Source organism: Engystomops pustulosus, chromosome 3 (genome assembly GCF_040894005.1).
Source record: "Engystomops pustulosus chromosome 3, aEngPut4.maternal, whole genome shotgun sequence".
Taxonomy (NCBI): domain Eukaryota; kingdom Metazoa; phylum Chordata; class Amphibia; order Anura; family Leptodactylidae; genus Engystomops; species Engystomops pustulosus.
In genome coordinates, this window is record NC_092413.1 from 189,221,865 (window position 1) to 189,238,764 (window position 16,900).

At 40.7% G+C, this 16,900-nt stretch overlaps 1 protein-coding gene across 1 annotated transcript in view; it reads left to right on the forward strand.

The window, feature by feature from the left end:
- LOC140122493 (serotransferrin-B-like) overlaps positions 1-13,602 on the forward strand; it is a 29,948-nt gene extending 16,346 nt beyond the window's left edge. The window contains exons 8-17 of the mRNA XM_072143422.1: positions 451-598; positions 677-825; positions 1,376-1,472; positions 2,714-2,755; positions 6,313-6,471; positions 8,688-8,838; positions 10,179-10,243; positions 11,308-11,492; positions 11,708-11,900; positions 13,448-13,602. Of these exons, the coding sequence (XP_071999523.1) occupies positions 451-598; positions 677-825; positions 1,376-1,472; positions 2,714-2,755; positions 6,313-6,471; positions 8,688-8,838; positions 10,179-10,243; positions 11,308-11,492; positions 11,708-11,900; positions 13,448-13,482 (1,224 nt within the window). The 3' untranslated portion in view covers positions 13,483-13,602. The remainder of the gene's footprint in view (positions 1-450; positions 599-676; positions 826-1,375; positions 1,473-2,713; positions 2,756-6,312; positions 6,472-8,687; positions 8,839-10,178; positions 10,244-11,307; positions 11,493-11,707; positions 11,901-13,447) is intronic.
- The last annotated feature ends 3,298 nt before the right edge of the window (positions 13,603-16,900 follow it).

The following is a 16,900-nucleotide window of genomic DNA, read 5'->3' on the forward strand; positions in this document are numbered from 1 at the left end:
AAATTAACAGATTCCCAACCAGCCGGGGTGCAGGGGGGGGGGGAGTGCTCCTGCACAGTGTAACAGCCTGTGAAGCTACCACACAAAAGGGCTCTGGGAACACACCAAGAGCCATCCTGGCTCATTAGCATAACCATAAAAGTTGATTTTAGAAGGAAAGAGTGAGGATAAGAATTTTAGCACACTCACGGTGCCTGGATCTATGAGTAAGTATCTGTGGTTTATCATTGATTGATTTTGATGGAGGATTTCCTTTAATTCTGGGACAATTGGGCAATTCTGTTTTCATGATGACAAGGGGTTTCAGTGGTAATCTGATACAACGCATGAGCAATGCAATGGGATTTATTTGAGGTATAAATGAATATGTAGACTATTGTCTATGCCTTGACTGTGTCACCTGATGAAATCTATCTTTACTTCTCTTTATCTATATTTTATAACATAAAGAAAAAAGAATGCAAATTATCCGGCTCTAAGTTTGGGAAGAATGTACTTCTGAAAAACTCTGCCGCCTCTCTGATTACTTTACCATCTTTAATGGACGCCTTCTTGTACCTGGGAGCAAGTCACTTCAGTTCTATCCAAGCCATGTCTGGTAAGAATTTAGAGGAAAAGCAGTAAAGAAGGGGCTGGACAAAAAAAAACAATTCATAATTATTTACTATGTTTTTAGTGTTAAATTCTCCATCCAAGGAAGATGTACGCTGGTGCACCCAGAGCAAACAGGAGAAGAGCAAGTGCGACGACTGGACACCTGCAAGTGGTGGCGCCATTGAGTGCACTCAGGCATCTTCTGCAGAAGAATGCATTTTACAGGTCTTGGTAAGGGAAACTTGAAATGAGCTATTAAATAGAAAATAGATTATGCGTCTATTACAACTAAAGTAAGTTGTGACTGGTTTTTGAACAATGTCCAGCAGATTCCTGCACCAGTTCTTACTGTCCTACAGAAAGTATCTGAAGGGTTATTAGTAGTAGTAATAGTAGTATATTCCATCAATGGAGATCCCAGTCATCAGACTGCTGACTATTTAGTATTTATACCTTTTATCCAATGGATAGATAATAGGTCATCCTGAACAGAGTATCCTTATGCCAAAATTTTACTTCTTTTACTGTATGGGCAGCATGGTGGCTCAGTGGTTAGCACTACAGTCTTGCAGCGCTGGGGTCCCGGTTTCAAGTCCCATCCAGATCAACATCTACAAAGAGTTTGTATGTTCTCTCTGTGTTTTTGTGGGTTGATTGTGAGCCCCATGGGTACAGGGACTGATCTGGCAAGCTCTGTGTAGCGTTGTGTAATCTGTGTGCACTATATAAAGAATTATTATTATTAATAATATTAATTCAAGTTGAACCTATTCTTTTGTAGAAAGGTGATGCCGATGCAGTAACACTGGATGGAGGGTACTTGTACACCGCCGGCCAATGTGGTCTTATTCCTGTGATGGGAGAATACTATAACCAAGGTAAGTCAGTAAGTGCACTGTATTGCGGCAGGGCCTCCACTTAGAATGGATCATACCAATACATCATGCAATTAGAGTGCAAATAGAATGTAGCTGTAAAGGTTGATACATTTTCCTGAACGTTACTGTTTACCTAGTACTTAATATAAAGACCAGGTATATGGGAAGTAACTCCTTCAATAAGGAATAAAGGCACATAATTCCCAAGAAGCTAAAGTCAGGCATCACTACAAAGAACTACTAAAATAGTTTCCTTGAAGGAAATCTACCATCAAAATCAAAGATGAAAAACCGGGTACACTTACTAATTCTAACCCTCATCTACATGGGTCTGTGTGCATAGCCTGTGAAGCTACAACACATTGGGGCAGATTTACTTACCCGGTCCATTCGCGATCCAGCGGCGTGTTCTCTGCGCTGGATTCGGGTCCGGCCGGAATTCATTAAGGTAGTTCCTCCGCCGTCCACCAGGTGGCGCTGCTGTGCTGAAAAGCATCGGAACGAGCTGGAGTTCACCAGCTCGGGCTGAGTGAAGGTAAGTGCAAGCTCCGCAACAGATTTTTTTTTAAATGCGGCGGTTTTTCCGAATCCGTCGGGTTTTCGTTCGGCCACGCCCCCCGATTTCCGTCGCGCGCATGCCAGCGCCGATGCGCCACAATCCGATCGCGTGCGCCAAAATCCTGGGGCAATTCAGGGGAAATCGGCGAAAATCGCAAATATTCGGGTAACACGCCGGGAAAACGCGAATCGGGCCCTTAGTAAATGACCCCCATTGACTCATTAGCATAAATATAATTAGCATAACAAATTTAAGAAGATTGCCAAAGTCACGGTGCCTGGATCTGTGATGGATTTTAATGGTAGATTTCTTTTAAAGAGCTCTTTCACATTGGCGTTGTGTTTCATGTTTGTGGTTCAGTGATTTCCACGGATGCCCCACAAAGGGTGTTTTCACATTGGCTTCTATTTTCACAGGTTTTAAATTCACTGATGAGACTAAAAACCCAGGTTTGATGTTTACAAAGCAATGTTAAACCTACATTTTTTTTTTTGCGGACACGGAGATAAAATGGATTCATCATAGAGTCAAAACGGAAAGGACTCACAACTGAAGCTGCACATCAACGCCAATGTGAATGAGCCCAAACTCAGAATGGAATCTTCTTGTTGCTCATAGGAAAGTTTTTGTTCTTGGGGCATTTTAATATTCCCGAGAGTAATAAAACACTTTTTTTTTACAGATGATTTGAAACCCTGCAGAACAAGTGGATCAAAAACACAAGGTATTAACTGAAACTTATTGTTCACATTGTTGAGCTTTCTATTATTTTGATCCAAGAATGGTGACAGTAAAAATTTGTATCTTTCTGTTTTTAATTTAGATTTTTATTCACTTTTTAACAAAGTTAACAAAGTTTTCAAATAAGATTCATATTTGCTCATTTATAAATATTATGTACCGTATACAGTAGACATGCTTTACTCTTAGCGGAACCGATGGTCGGTGCATTAAAATATAGGACACAAGCAAGTATTGTATATAGTGTAGTTGCCACATGACCGTACTTCTCCGTCACGTGCATCAAGCATACGATTGTGACATTTAGGTTGAGAGGGAGAGTGATTTAAATCCATCTGGATTTTGTTATATAATCTCTAATGTTTCAGGCAAGACTCCATTTGTCCCTGGTTCAAACTTTGAATCTGGACCCTACATAACTAAACTCACATTGCCACCCTCGTCCTGCTCATTACACTTGAGAATACACGCAGACATATATGCACAGTACCATATTCAAACACCTTATATATAGCTTCCAGCAGCCTCCTCTTAATTAATTAATAAACCGTCCAACAGCTTTCAATAATGAAATGTCCAGTAGAAGCACCTTAATGACAATAAATCCACAGCAGTCCCATTAATAATGAGTGTCCAGTATCCCACTTAATTATAAAATGTCCAGTAGCAGCTTCCTTAATGGACATCTACCACCAGGTCGAAAGATTGTAAACCAAGCACACTTACATACTGGTTCGTGCCTTCTCTGGCAGGATCTGCTCTTCTTTTTTTGAGCTTCTTATGCCCTTGTTATTTTTCCAAACAAAGGCTTTTTTAAATGTTATGCAAATGACATTCTGAGAGGCTCCAGGCTTCATTAACACCTATGAAGCCTGGAGCCCCTCTGGATCATTTGCATAATTTGCATAAAAAGCCTTTTTTTGGAAAAAGCAGGGCATAAGAAACTAAAAGAAGAGCAGATCCTGCCAGAGGGGGGCACATACTAGTATATCAGTATGCTTGGTTTACAATCCTTCATCCTGGTGGTAGATTTCCTTTAACCCCTTAACGACTTGGCCTTTTTTAGTTTTTTCACTTCCATTTTTCACTCCCCACCTTCAAAAATCTATAACTTTTTTATTTTTCCACATAAAGAGCTCTGTTATGGCTTATTTTCTGCGTAACAAATTGCACTTCGTAGTGATGGTATTTAATGTTCCATGGTGCGTACTGGGAAGCGGGAAAAAAATTCCAAATGCAGTGAAAATGGTGAAAAAACACATTTGCAACGTTTTCTTGTGGGCTTGGATTTTACAACTTTCCCTGTGCGCCCCAAATGACATGTCTATTTTATTCTTTGGGTTGCTACGATTATGTGGATACCAAATTTGTATAGGTTTTATAATGTTTTCATACGTTTAAAAAAATTAAAACCTCCTGTACAAATTTTTATTTTTTTTATTTTGTCATCTTCTAGCGGCAATAACTTTTTCATACTTTGGTGTACGGAGCTGTGGGTGGTGTCATTTTTTGCGACTTTTGATGGCGTTTTCATTTATATCATTTTTAGGACTGTGCGACCTTTTGATCACTTTTTATAAATTTTTTTATATTTTCCAAAATGGCAAAAAAATTTCATTTTTGACTTTGGACGCTATTTTCCGTTACGGGGTTAAACGCAGTGAAAAGCCGTTATTATATTTTGATATATCGGACATTTTCGGACACGGCGATACCTAATGTGTTTATGATTTTTACTGTTTATTAATATTAATATCAGTTCTAGGGAAAGGGGGGTGATTTGAATTTTTAGGTTTTTTTATTATAATTTTTTTTTTTAACTTTTTTTTACTTTTACTTTTACTATTTTTCAGACTCCCTAGGGTACTTTAACCCTAGGTTGTCTGATCGATCCTACCATATACTGTCATACTGCAATATGGCAGTATATGGGGATTTTACTCCTCATTCATTACAATGTGCTGATAGCACATTGTAATGAATGTGTTAAAACAAGACAGCTTCGGGCCTCCGTGAGACCCGAAGCTGTCATGGCAACGGATCACCGCTCCCCGTGACGTCATCGGGGAGCGATGATCCGCGGCAAGATCTTTCTGAAGCCTCCGGCAGCATTGCCGGCGGCGATCGCAGTGCTAGCACCGATCGCGGGTGTTACCGGTAAGCCTTTGCTGCAATATGCAGCAAAGACTTACCGGCTATGGAGAGGGCTCGGCCCGCGAGCCCTCTCCATGCACCTGGACCCGTGTCGGGAAGGGGTTAAGGATGAAACGTCCACAGCAGTCCCCTCAATAATGAAATGTCCAGTAGCACTCTCCTTAATTATGATAAGTCGACAGAAGCCCCTTTAATAACAAAATGTCCTGCAGTACCCTTAATAGTGAAATGTTCAGCAGGACCCTTAATAATAAAATGTCCAGTAACAGTCCCCTTAATGATAATAAGTCCACAGCAGCCCCATTAATAATGAAATGTCCACGATCCCCCTTAATAATGAAATGTCCAGTAGCAGGCCCCTTAAGGATGATATGTCCTCAGCAGCCCCTTTAATAATGAAATGTCCAGCAGACCCCCTTAATAATGGTATCTTCACAGGAGCTCCCTAATAATCAGCAGAAGGGCCTCTCCTGGAAAAAAAAAAAAAACTCACTACTCACCTCCCTCTACCCGGCTATTTTAAGGCTTCTTCTTCCACGCTGTAGAAGAGCAGCAGCGTGGGCAGAGGCATATCCGTCTGTGCAATCTACCCGTGCACACTGTATGATGTCATCGCAAAGTCACCACCTGATGACATCATACAGTGTGCGCAGACAGAGAGCACAAACGTATCCCCATCCCCGGGCCCTGTCATGGTCGCACCCCCTGTAACTGTTATGCCCCTGGCAAAAGTCTTTAAAAAAAAAATTTACATTGTTTATGCAATACTTTTAAAAAAATTACACTTCTGCAATGTTTAAAAAGGTTTACACTGGTTCTATCCACCACTGCTTGTTAGGCAAAGTCTATCTCTAGAAGAAAGTACGACAGCCTGTATAATCGATAATGATGAAAAGTGCAATTATTCTGAATACTGATTACTCTGATATGCGCTGAGCGGCATCACAAAGTATACAGAGAGTAATAGAAGAGAATTCAGCTCATTGTATACATGTGTACTGCCACATGGAAGTACCTCCATTAGTAAACTGCCCAACCATAGCCAAACCATAGTCTTATGCCCTTGATCTCGCTGTCGACAGAAAGTGGCAACAACAGCAAAATGTTGTTCAAAGCAAATAGAAAAATATGGAGAAAGTCTAAAAGATGGTTACTGGAAAATATTACCACTCTAATGTCTGGTGATGATTTACTTACAGCAGAAGTAGAAAGTGCTAATACTACACAGTGTGCCGACTATGCCATTTCTTTCTCAACTTACTTTGCGTTATTAGATCTCAGTGCCAGGTATGTCATCCAGGACACCTCTCCAATTGGTCAGATGACCAAAGTCACATGACAATTGTCCATCTATATTGTTGTAAAATCACAATTTTCTCCACACAGGAACATATTATGCCGTGGCTGTTGTAAAGAAAAGTAACAGAGACATCTCATGGAACAATCTTAAGGGGAAAATGTCCTGTCATACGGCTGTGGGGCGCACGGCTGGATGGAATATTCCTATTGGTCTTATTAATAAGAAGAACGGTAACTGTGATATTGGTGAGTAGTTCAAAACATTACACAAAAAAAATTACTCAAAGTTGACAGCGTAATAATAGTTATTCTAAAACCATTGCCAGTACATAGGATCCTACTTACCCAGAGCCATAACTGAGCCATACCTAATTTCCATGGACCCAGTGAAACTGTCCCCTGCACCTAATCTACTGTGCAAGGCACAATATCAAATTAATGGACAATATGGTGACCTCGATGTAGGCCCTATATCATGGTCATGTTGCCTGCGATGCTATTTATTCCTGTCCCTAAAAAAAAACACTCTTTTCATACAAAGGCATTTCTTCTAGAACAAGGTTGTCAAACTCCATTTCACTGGGTCACACTATCCATGTGGTTGCCTTGAAGACCCAGTGGTACTTGTAAGATTCTCCTTTCCCCCCAGTACTTTGCACCCAAACAACTTCCTCCACCATTGGTGGTCACATTCGTGTCATGGAGGGGAGTCTAGCTAACATGTAATTGCAGTCAGTCAGCTTCACGTCCTATGGTCATTGGGGGGCTTGGAGCAGGACATCCAATAATTATTTGGGGTGGATCTGCATCAATAAGCCTAATCAAATGTTTACATGATGCCAACCTTGTGGACCACATAAAATGAAGTGGCAGGCAGACTTGTATTTTAGACTTTGTGTTGGAAGCATTCGCCCAAAACTGTGATGCTCTTCTTTCTGAATATTAATTTATACATTAGCAACTTGGTGGTATTATATACTTTGTCGGAGAAGTGTGTCTCTACATAAATTATTACTTACTGTAGTGTCGGAATATATTAGGACAGACCCCTACGGATGACACCAAGTTGTTGTTTACTAAATTTCTACAAAGAAAAAAGACCATATGAACAAGTTATAGTACTGTACGTAGGATTCATGGCCGCAGTCAAGTGTTCTAAAAAACATATATATATGTATAAAAACATGATGCAAAAGCAATCTGATATTAAAAAAACACTGCAACTCTTTAGAGACTGTTCTTGCTGACAGTGGCCTTGGCCAAAGAGGTTGTTCCTGTGCCAGCCATAAACATTGAGTAATCAGAACAATTAATGTAGTGAGAGAGGAAGAGCTGTCACCTCCAATTTGTTTCAATAATAGACATTCAATTATAAGTGATTGCATTGATGTTTTATTATATTTGGTATTTGCAGTTTAGTTCATAAGTATGAACATAGGTGCACAGATACCACTGACAGTGTAATCAATAAGAGCCCACCCACTGCAAATAACCGGGCAAACCAACAAAATACACAAATAAAATGCTCAAAATAAAATGTACAAAATTTTAAATAATCAAAATAAGACTGACGAGACGGCGCAGCGGAAAATAAAGAAAAAAGTCCAAAATAGTAATCTTTCACCGCATCAACGTCTTTGTGAGCTTCAATGTGTCTTTAAAGCAAGTACAATGTAGAAGTGTTGAACCAAGTTACACAGTACATCTAGTGCTCTGTCTCTAAACCGGAGTTGAACGGGCGTCCTCCCGTCTCCTGGTTTCCCCGTGTTAGTGTTTCGCCGTTGGTAGGTGGATCACTTGGATAGCGGTTACTTCCAGATGTGCGAGTTCAGTCTTCCGACTTGAAACTTGCACCTCCTTACTGTTGGTTCTGCCAAACTCCGAGTGACCCCGGCTCCGTTCCCATGGAAGAAACGACACCCAATAGTGTAACTATTACTTACAGCAGAAGTAGAAAGTGCTAATACTATACAGTGTGCCGACTATGCCGTTTCTTTCTCAACTTACTTTGCATTATTAGACCTCAGTGCCAGGTATGTCATCCATTCGTTCCTCCTTGCCCGACTCAGAGTTTCGCCTTCACGGCTTCTTCCGGGGCTTGCCAACGTGCGTGTATTGTTAACTATTTATAGCAATTAGTCTATCACAAAGTTAGCAATGTGTCCATATGCATTAGGCAAACAATTACAATCTACAATGAATCAAATACATTATATCACATATTAGAATATCATAGAACATCAAAATATCATGAACAACAAATTGTTTTCATATATGTATGTGTCCTAAAAACAGATAATATTCTATTTATAATAAAGAAAAATGTACATGTAAATCAAGTGATCGTTTATGTTTTTAATTGAAAACATAAATTGAAAACCATTGAAAGTGGTAACTGGAAACGTTTTAGATAGGATGTGTATATCTGATGTTACAGATGATATTCTCCGTGTCTATGGCAGGATCCTACTTCAGTAGAAGCTGTGCTCCCGGCTCTGACATTACTTCTAGCTTCTGTCAGTTATGTATCGGTGACCCACAAAAACCACTCACAGATACTAAATGCTCTCCCAGTGATGCTGAAGCTTACTATGGATACTCCGGAGCCTTCAGGTAAACTAAATTAAAAGCCAGTCAGGGGCGTAACTTGAGGCGTTACAGGGGGTGCGGTGGCAACCGGGCCCAAGAGGCGTCACTTTCCCATATGAGAAGACTCGTACTATTAACCATACATTATAATTGGGGACCCTGGCAAAGACTTTGTAGCAAGTAATACTCAATGTATTAACATTAGGGTCGGAAGCATTATACATACCGTATATACTTGTGTATAAGCAGAGTTTTTCAGCACAAAAAATGTGCTGAAAAACGTCCCCTCGGCTTATACACGAGTCTATTACCAAAAAAAAAATTACCCACTTCAAAAAATAAACTTAAATACTCACCCTCCGATGTCAGCGCGGCTTACCGATGTCCCCGATGTCAGCGCGTCCCGTCTTCTTTCTTCTCCGCGGCTCTTCTTCTTTCTTCTGTCATGGACACGGCCATGTTTTCTTCTAGCAGACGCATACTATGATGTCAGCAGCGGCCACGTCATAGTATGCGCCTGCTAGAAGAAAACATGGCCGCGTCCATGCCGGAAGAGAGAAGAAGAGCCGCGGAGAAGAAAGAAGACGGGACGCGCTGACATCGGGGACATCGGTAAGCTGTGCCGACATCGGAGGGTGAGTATTTAAGTTTATTTTTTTGAGGGCCGTGGGGGCAGGCTGGCTGTATACTACTAGGGGCTGCTGTATACTACTAGGGGCTGCTGTATACTACATGGGGGCTGCTGTATACTACATGGGGGCTGCTGTATACTACAGGGGGCTGCTGTATACTTCTAGGGGCTGCTGTATACTACTAGGGGCTGCTGTATACTACTAGGGGCTGCTGTATACTACTAGGGGCTTGCTGTATACTACATGGGGGTTGCTGTATACTACATGGGGGCTGCTGTATACTACTAGAGGCTGCTGTATACTACTAGGGGCTGCTGTATATTACTAGGGGCTGGTGTTTACTACTAGGGGCTTGCTGTATACTACATGGGGGCTGCTGTATACTACATGGGGGCTGCTGTATACTACTAGGGGCTGCTGTATTCTTCTGGAGGCTGGCAGGCTGTATACTACTGGGGGCTGGCAGGCTGTATACTACTGGGGGCTGGCAGGCTGTATACTACTGGGGGCTGGCAGGCTGTATACTACTGGGGGCTGGCAAGCTGTATACTACTGGGGGGTTTGACCAATGCATTTCCCACCCTCGGCTTAGTCAGTAGTTTTTCCCAGTTTTTGGTGATAAAATTAGGGGTCTCGGCTTATACTCGGGTCGGCTTATACTCGAGTATATACGGTAGCTTACATTGCAGATGTACATTGTAAATGGTAAAATTCTACTTTCTCTATATTTAGGTGTCTTGTTGAAAAAGGAGATGTGGCATTTGTGAAGCATACAACTGTATTCGAGAATACAGATGGTAAGAAGATAATATAATTCTTACATACCTAACATTTTAACATAAAGGCATAAAAAATTTTGCAGCGTTTTTCTCGTGACACACAGGGATAGTTTAAAATTTTAAAATGTAAAAAAAAAAGTTCCAAAAACTGGAGAAAAAGATTTTTCTTGTAATGTATATTACATATTTTAATATAGTCTTGGGAAAATGGAGCGCATATGGCAATGTTTTTTATAATGTGGAGAGGGGTGAGGGACATTTCTACAGTTTGTTTTTTTTTTTTTAATTTATTTTCTTTTCACTTACTAGTTTTTACCTGTATACGGGGAGAAGCCCAGTTACAAAGGGAAACGACCCCCTGTGGGGCATCATAATTTTAATTTGTTAAACAGTTTTTAGGTTTATAATTGTTATAAGTTTTTCTTCTTCTTTTCTTCTTTGTAAATTTTTGCTACTTCTTTGTCTAGTTATAATATAGCGATACCTTGAGATAGACATTTAAATTGTGTTCATCATTATTTACTACAAATTCTGATCTGTTGCATATTTGAGCTTAACTGGACTAAGACATCAATGAAAGTGGACACATTTTTTTTGCCTTGGTGTTTTATTCAAAATGTACCTTTTTCTTTTTCCTTTTATATTCTATTATCTGTCCATGGTGAACATCTAACAAAAAGAGATTTTTAATAAGCAAATGAATAGGATTTTAAGCACTTTGGGAAAGAAGAGAAAGATGTTTAGAGAGTAGGTACATAGAACACATAAAAAGTACACACAAATAAATGAAATTACTTCATTCTCTATGTTACTGCTGGAGATCGCTATGCTCTGTACTCAGCTATCTTCCTCAGTCCCATTAATATGTTGAGAAAATTATTGACGTACCGTGTTAGCCAGAAAAATCAAAAATCTGATGTAAATACTTTTGTGTAAAAACTGCAAAAGTGCTTAAGGAATGATACCTTTATTGGCTAACCAGAAAATTATACAGTCCTATTAAAGAGGGAAAGGGACCTGGTGGTCAGACCCATACCAATCTGAATATTACCTTATTCTTTTTGTTGCTTGGCTTCATTCAGGTAAAGGTGCTGCAGACTGGGCAAAAAAATTAAAGTCAGGAGATTTTGAGTTGTTATGTCTCGACGGCTCTCGTGCATCTGTCAACGACTACAAAACTTGCAACCTGGCGGAGGTGCCTGCCCATGCTGTGGTCACGCGCCCCGAGAAGAGAAATAGTGTGCTGAAGATGCTTAGTAAACAGCAGGTAATGTCTTCACCAACTCATCCCCTTGTGTTCTTCTATCCTTTAACTGCTTCCTTTCAGTAAATTCTACCGCATTCCAAAACTGAACTATCATCCCAAATTTAGATTCTTCTAACACCTGTGCCCAATCATATTGACCAATACCGAAACTAGAAAATGACAAATATTGTTTTTAAAATTGATGTATTCTATTTCCCATGTCTCCACATTTGTAGTCCTTGTTTGGAAGGAATGGGATCCAGAAACAAAAATATCAGTTATTCGGCTCTAAGGAAGGCAAAGATCTTCTCTTCAAGGATTCCACTCAATGTTTGCTTGAGATTGATCAGAAAATCACTATGGAGGACTTCCTAGGAAAAGCCTACTACTCCGCAGTGTCTTCTCTTAACAAGTGCTCAATGACATCAGGTATTCTTGGCCTCTTTATCATTTTTTTCTGTTCTCCTAGATGAATATTGGTGAAACGTTAGGCCTCATGCAGACGTCCTTGTGCTCATTTGGGCCGTAGCCAGGGCAAGCACAAGGCCTGGAGGAAATAAAAAAGCCGGGATAGGGCCTAACTTGCTGATCAGTGGAGGTCTCAGTGCTGCGACCCCCTCGTCGCTCTTCAGACTAATGGAGCAGACGGCCGCGTATGACTGTTCTGCTCCATTAATCTCTATGGAGCTGGCGGAGATCGGTGAGCGCGGCACTCCGATGGCCCCCTCATTTTCGGATCTGTAATGGTCTCAGCACTGAGACAATCACTGATCAACAATTTAGGCCCTATCCACGGGATAAGGCCTGACTTTCCTTCGTGGGAAAACCAGTATAACTGATGCGGCTAAAAAAGGTGAATCTTCTGCCTGAGAATTTTTAATTTTACGAAACCTAAAACGATCATCAAATTGTGATACCTTTTAATGGCTAACAGGAAAATAAGATGCCTCGAGATTTCCATATCTTTGGCTAACTTGAAACCAATTTAGCTAACAAGCCGAACTCAGCTGGGCCAAGGTTTTTTTTGGCATTTAATCTGGCTAATCACAATCCAAGTTTATAGCATTGAAGTTGGCCATGTAAAAAGTCCTTATTTAATTGAGTCTATCCCCCAGGGACCCATTTCTGTCCCCCACACAGTGCAGCATGACAAAGCCAATACCCTCTAATGGACTACATTGAAAACGGCCTTAGAACAGTATATTCCACAACCTAGTGAAAGATGCAGGTTGTGATGATATACTGGGGTGTCAATTCACTTGCATCAACTTTCAGATGTAAAACTAGTACTATGGGGCTTATTTACTAAGGGTCCGTGGATTGCACTTTCACACCGCTGTGACAGGTATTTAACTGGGGATTGTGTCGCACACGATCCGATTGTATCGCAGCTGTACTGGCTTTTAGGCAAAAGAAATAGCGAGGTGTGCCATCGGATGATCCAACGGATTCGGACTGAGCGCGGGATTTAACTTTCAAATTGTATCACAAGATCAAGCACTTACATGCAACATGAAGAAGAAGGTGAGCTCCGTCGGACCTGAGCGGGGAAGTGACACATCGTGTGCACGATCTTAATGAATCCCGGCACAGTGCATTCCAGTCGGGGAACGCGTCAGGACAGGTGAGTAAATGTGCCCCATTATTTTGCTGCTTGGTGTTCTGGTTCAAATTAATGAACATTTTAGGTCACAATTGTCAATGTTAACAAATATGGGTTCAAAGTCTTGTGCACAGGATCTCAGAGGATGCAGGATTTATTATTGGGCCTTTTAATAATCTGAAAACTGAACAAAGTCTGTACACAAAACTGCACACCAGTCTTAGTAAGTTCTTCAGCTTTTTTTAAACCAATCAAAAATGAAATGTCAACCGGCTATTTTGTTGGGGTCTTCTATAGTATTATGTATGTGTATGTGCTGAAGTTAGGTAATAACACCTTATGTCGTATGTCAATTATGTCTTTCCATCCACAGAACTGCTGTCCGCCTGCATGTTCCACAGCTGTTAAGCCGGGACGGGTGGGGAAGAATGAGCTGCTGGCGGCCACCGGTCGGATGTTGTGTCCCGACAGTCTTCACCTGTCTACAAAATCTGCTTTTTTTCAATAAATGTGATAAATCTAAATACATTTGCTTAAGTTGTTTTCACTTAATTAAAAATCTTGTGTTATTTGCAAATAGGCCAAGTTATCACAGGAGGCTCTGCACGTTACCCCCCAATACATCACATTTGTTTTCAGGACCGGGATGTACACAGAGTAAGGTCGCATTTACACGGACATATGCCAGCCAGGCAAGGAGCTCCGGGCAGACTGTTTTATTTTTACTAATTGCTAGATGTGGGATCCATCTGTGACTGTTTGGCAGCTCCTATAGGGGATAGTGTGCATCACAAAAACACTTTTTCTTTTATATCTCCAGAGCAATGGAGAGGAGGGAGGGAAGAAAATAGGGACATGTCTAGAACCATTCAGAAATAGCTCATCCAAATACCGGGGTACCTTCCACAATGTTCCGTGTTGAGAGGACCCAGAGGATTCTTTCTGGCCCCATTCCTAGAGCTATAACAGAGAAAAATCTGGATTATATTTTACAGAAGAGTCGTGGAAAACCTCAAATATTACTGAATGTAGCAAAGGTATCTATCTACCCTGATTTACCCAGGGATACCCAGAAGAAAATAGCCATCTTAAATGTGTCAAGAAGAGGCTTTTAGAGGCCAAATTGCAAACACCTTATTGTTTCCCACTAAACCGTCTGTGATCTATAAAGAAAGGACCTGGTATTTTACATCACCTGAGGAGGCTTCTAGTTAGTTGGAACAATTAAAGTCCACTATCAGTGCTCTTGTATTAACCTACACAGATGCTTCTATTCTGTGTGAGTCACTGCAATGGCTACCCATCACCTCGCTGCGCCTTCCTACCTTTCTACCCTCCTCTCAGTCTATCACTCAGCCCCTGATCTTCGATCCTCCAGTGATGTGTTACACTCTTCCCTATTAAGAACCTCTAAATCACATCTCCAGGATTTCTCTTGAGCTGCACCTATTCTCTGGAATGCACTACCTCAATCTATCAGGCTAATATCTAACCTGCCCTAACAATCTTTTCAGGCAGGCCTAACACATTCCCTAACTGCATATAACTTGCACTTTTCTTTCTCTTAACCTTCCCTGACTTATTCTCCTATGTAATTCCTTATCACTTGATACCATTAAACAGGGTTTCTGCAGAACAATGCACCCACATGTTTTGTAAATATTGATAGCTGCCTGTGACTCCTTCATTCAGCATTATGTATCTATTTAATATCTTGTCCCCTAAAGAATGGCTGAACCACTATACAAGTCACCTTCTTGTCACCCCTTCATCCTCATAGACTGTAAGCTCTTGAGAGCAGGGCCCTCACTCATTGTTTCACCTGATTATTTTAATACTCTGTAATGTCCATTTTATTGGTTATGTACCCCATGATCTATACAGTGCTGCAGAATATGATTGTGCTTTATTGTTATTAAAATTTTAGCATGGGAGTTCGGAGGTGCAGCAGAAGAGAGGGAGGCTGGCCATGAACATGACTCAATTTTAATTGAGTCAGGTTCCTCCCTTCAAGCCCTGCATAATCCGCTTGCTGTCTTTTTATAGAAAGCTTCTATGTTTACTTCCAGTAGACAGAAATCTGACCATGGTCACACAGGTGCACGGCTCGTTAGTATCACAGAGAGTAATCAGAGCTGTGGGTTATAACGAGCCGTGCACCTGTTTTGCCATGGTCAGATTTCTAGCCACCGAAACTAAACAGTGAAGCTTTCTATAGCGGAACAGCAAGCAGAGATCTAGAAAACTGAAGAATTGATACAGAAACAATATCAGTTACTTGTTGAAATGAGAACACCCCTTTAATTTAATGTACAGGCAGTTACGTACAAGATAGGGTCCACAGGTTTGTTCTTAAGTTGAATTTGTATGCAAGTCGAAACTCTATACTTTATCATTGTAGATCCAGACAAAATCCGTCCGTCTTTAACTATGGGTCGTCTGTAAGTCGGGTGTCCTTAAGCAAGTCCTTAAGTTTCCCTGGAGTGTTCCTTTAAGAGTTCTGTCATTTTTATCGTAGCTAAACTTCAACTGTGAGAAATAGAATCTAAAAAAAAAACTTAAAATAATCACACTGAATGATTGGGCAAATTCTTCTTTTATATTTTATTATTATTCAACAGAAAAACAGAACTTAATATTTGGAACAGAAACCTTGGTTTGCAAAAAGTCAGTTCTTCACCAATTTTTCACATATTGCTGCAAGGATTTTGAGACCGGAAAAAAAAAAGTAATCCAGCAATACCGGCAAATCAAAAAATTCTTTGTCATCCGCTAAAACTTAATTTAATTGAAAATGAATGAAAACATCTTCCTTACAGAAAAGCTTAGGTGTAGGCAGCATTGCAGGACTTCATCACTGATGATCATGCTCAGGTTGAAGGGGGGATATATTGTTGGCTGCGGGGCCATTGATTTTGCTTTTTTTGTAGACTTGCACGGCTGATGATGATCCGACAGCGGAAGCCTCAGCTAGTGGACTCTCTGTCTGCTCTATACTGAGTACAGGAAAAAAAACTGCCTACAGTGAATTGGTCTTTCTCTTGTCCAAGCCCAATTTGTAGGGTCATGGGTCATTATCAGATGACAGGTGGTCAGGTCTACCCAAGCTCTAAATCCAATTCCCTGGAACAGCCAATTGCGTCCATATAAGGGGTTGGTTAAGAAGAGTGCTGGGGAGAAGTTGTGTCTGTAGTGATTGGTAGGTAAGTCCTGCTCTCCTGACGTACTTACAGTCCATCAGCAGGAGACATTTGTCAGATATCTTCCTGCGGCTATCATTGGCAAGGAACAGTCTGATGTGTTTATCTTCTAGTAGATGGAGGATAGCCGCCATCTCCTCCTGCGGGGTCAGGTGGTCCTTCTCCCCTGGTGGGCAGGTGGTGAAGTCTCTTCTTCTATCTTGACTCATAGTTGGCAGTAGATCTTCTAACTTGATTATATGGATCCAGGTTTTGGCCAAATAAATAGAATAGCTCCTAAATTGATTGATGCAATGAAATTGAGCCGGTCTTATCCCTGGTGAGAACATTCACATACAGTTTGTTTTTGCATTGAAGTAATATTCTGCAATCCTATTGGTTGCTTTGTGTGGCACCTTAAAGGGAAACTCCTTTAATGTCATCTTACACCTCAGACTTGTATATATAACCAGCGTTCATCGGGTTCATAGTTAACAATTCACCTCCTTATACAAAGGGGAAAATGTACTGTAACGACTACTTTTTTTTAGAAATAGTTTTAATAAAAAGGTCATTAAAAATAGCAACCAATCAGAGCCCGGCTTTCATTCCTTGCATCTCAAGGGGTTGTATTCAAAGTTTCATCT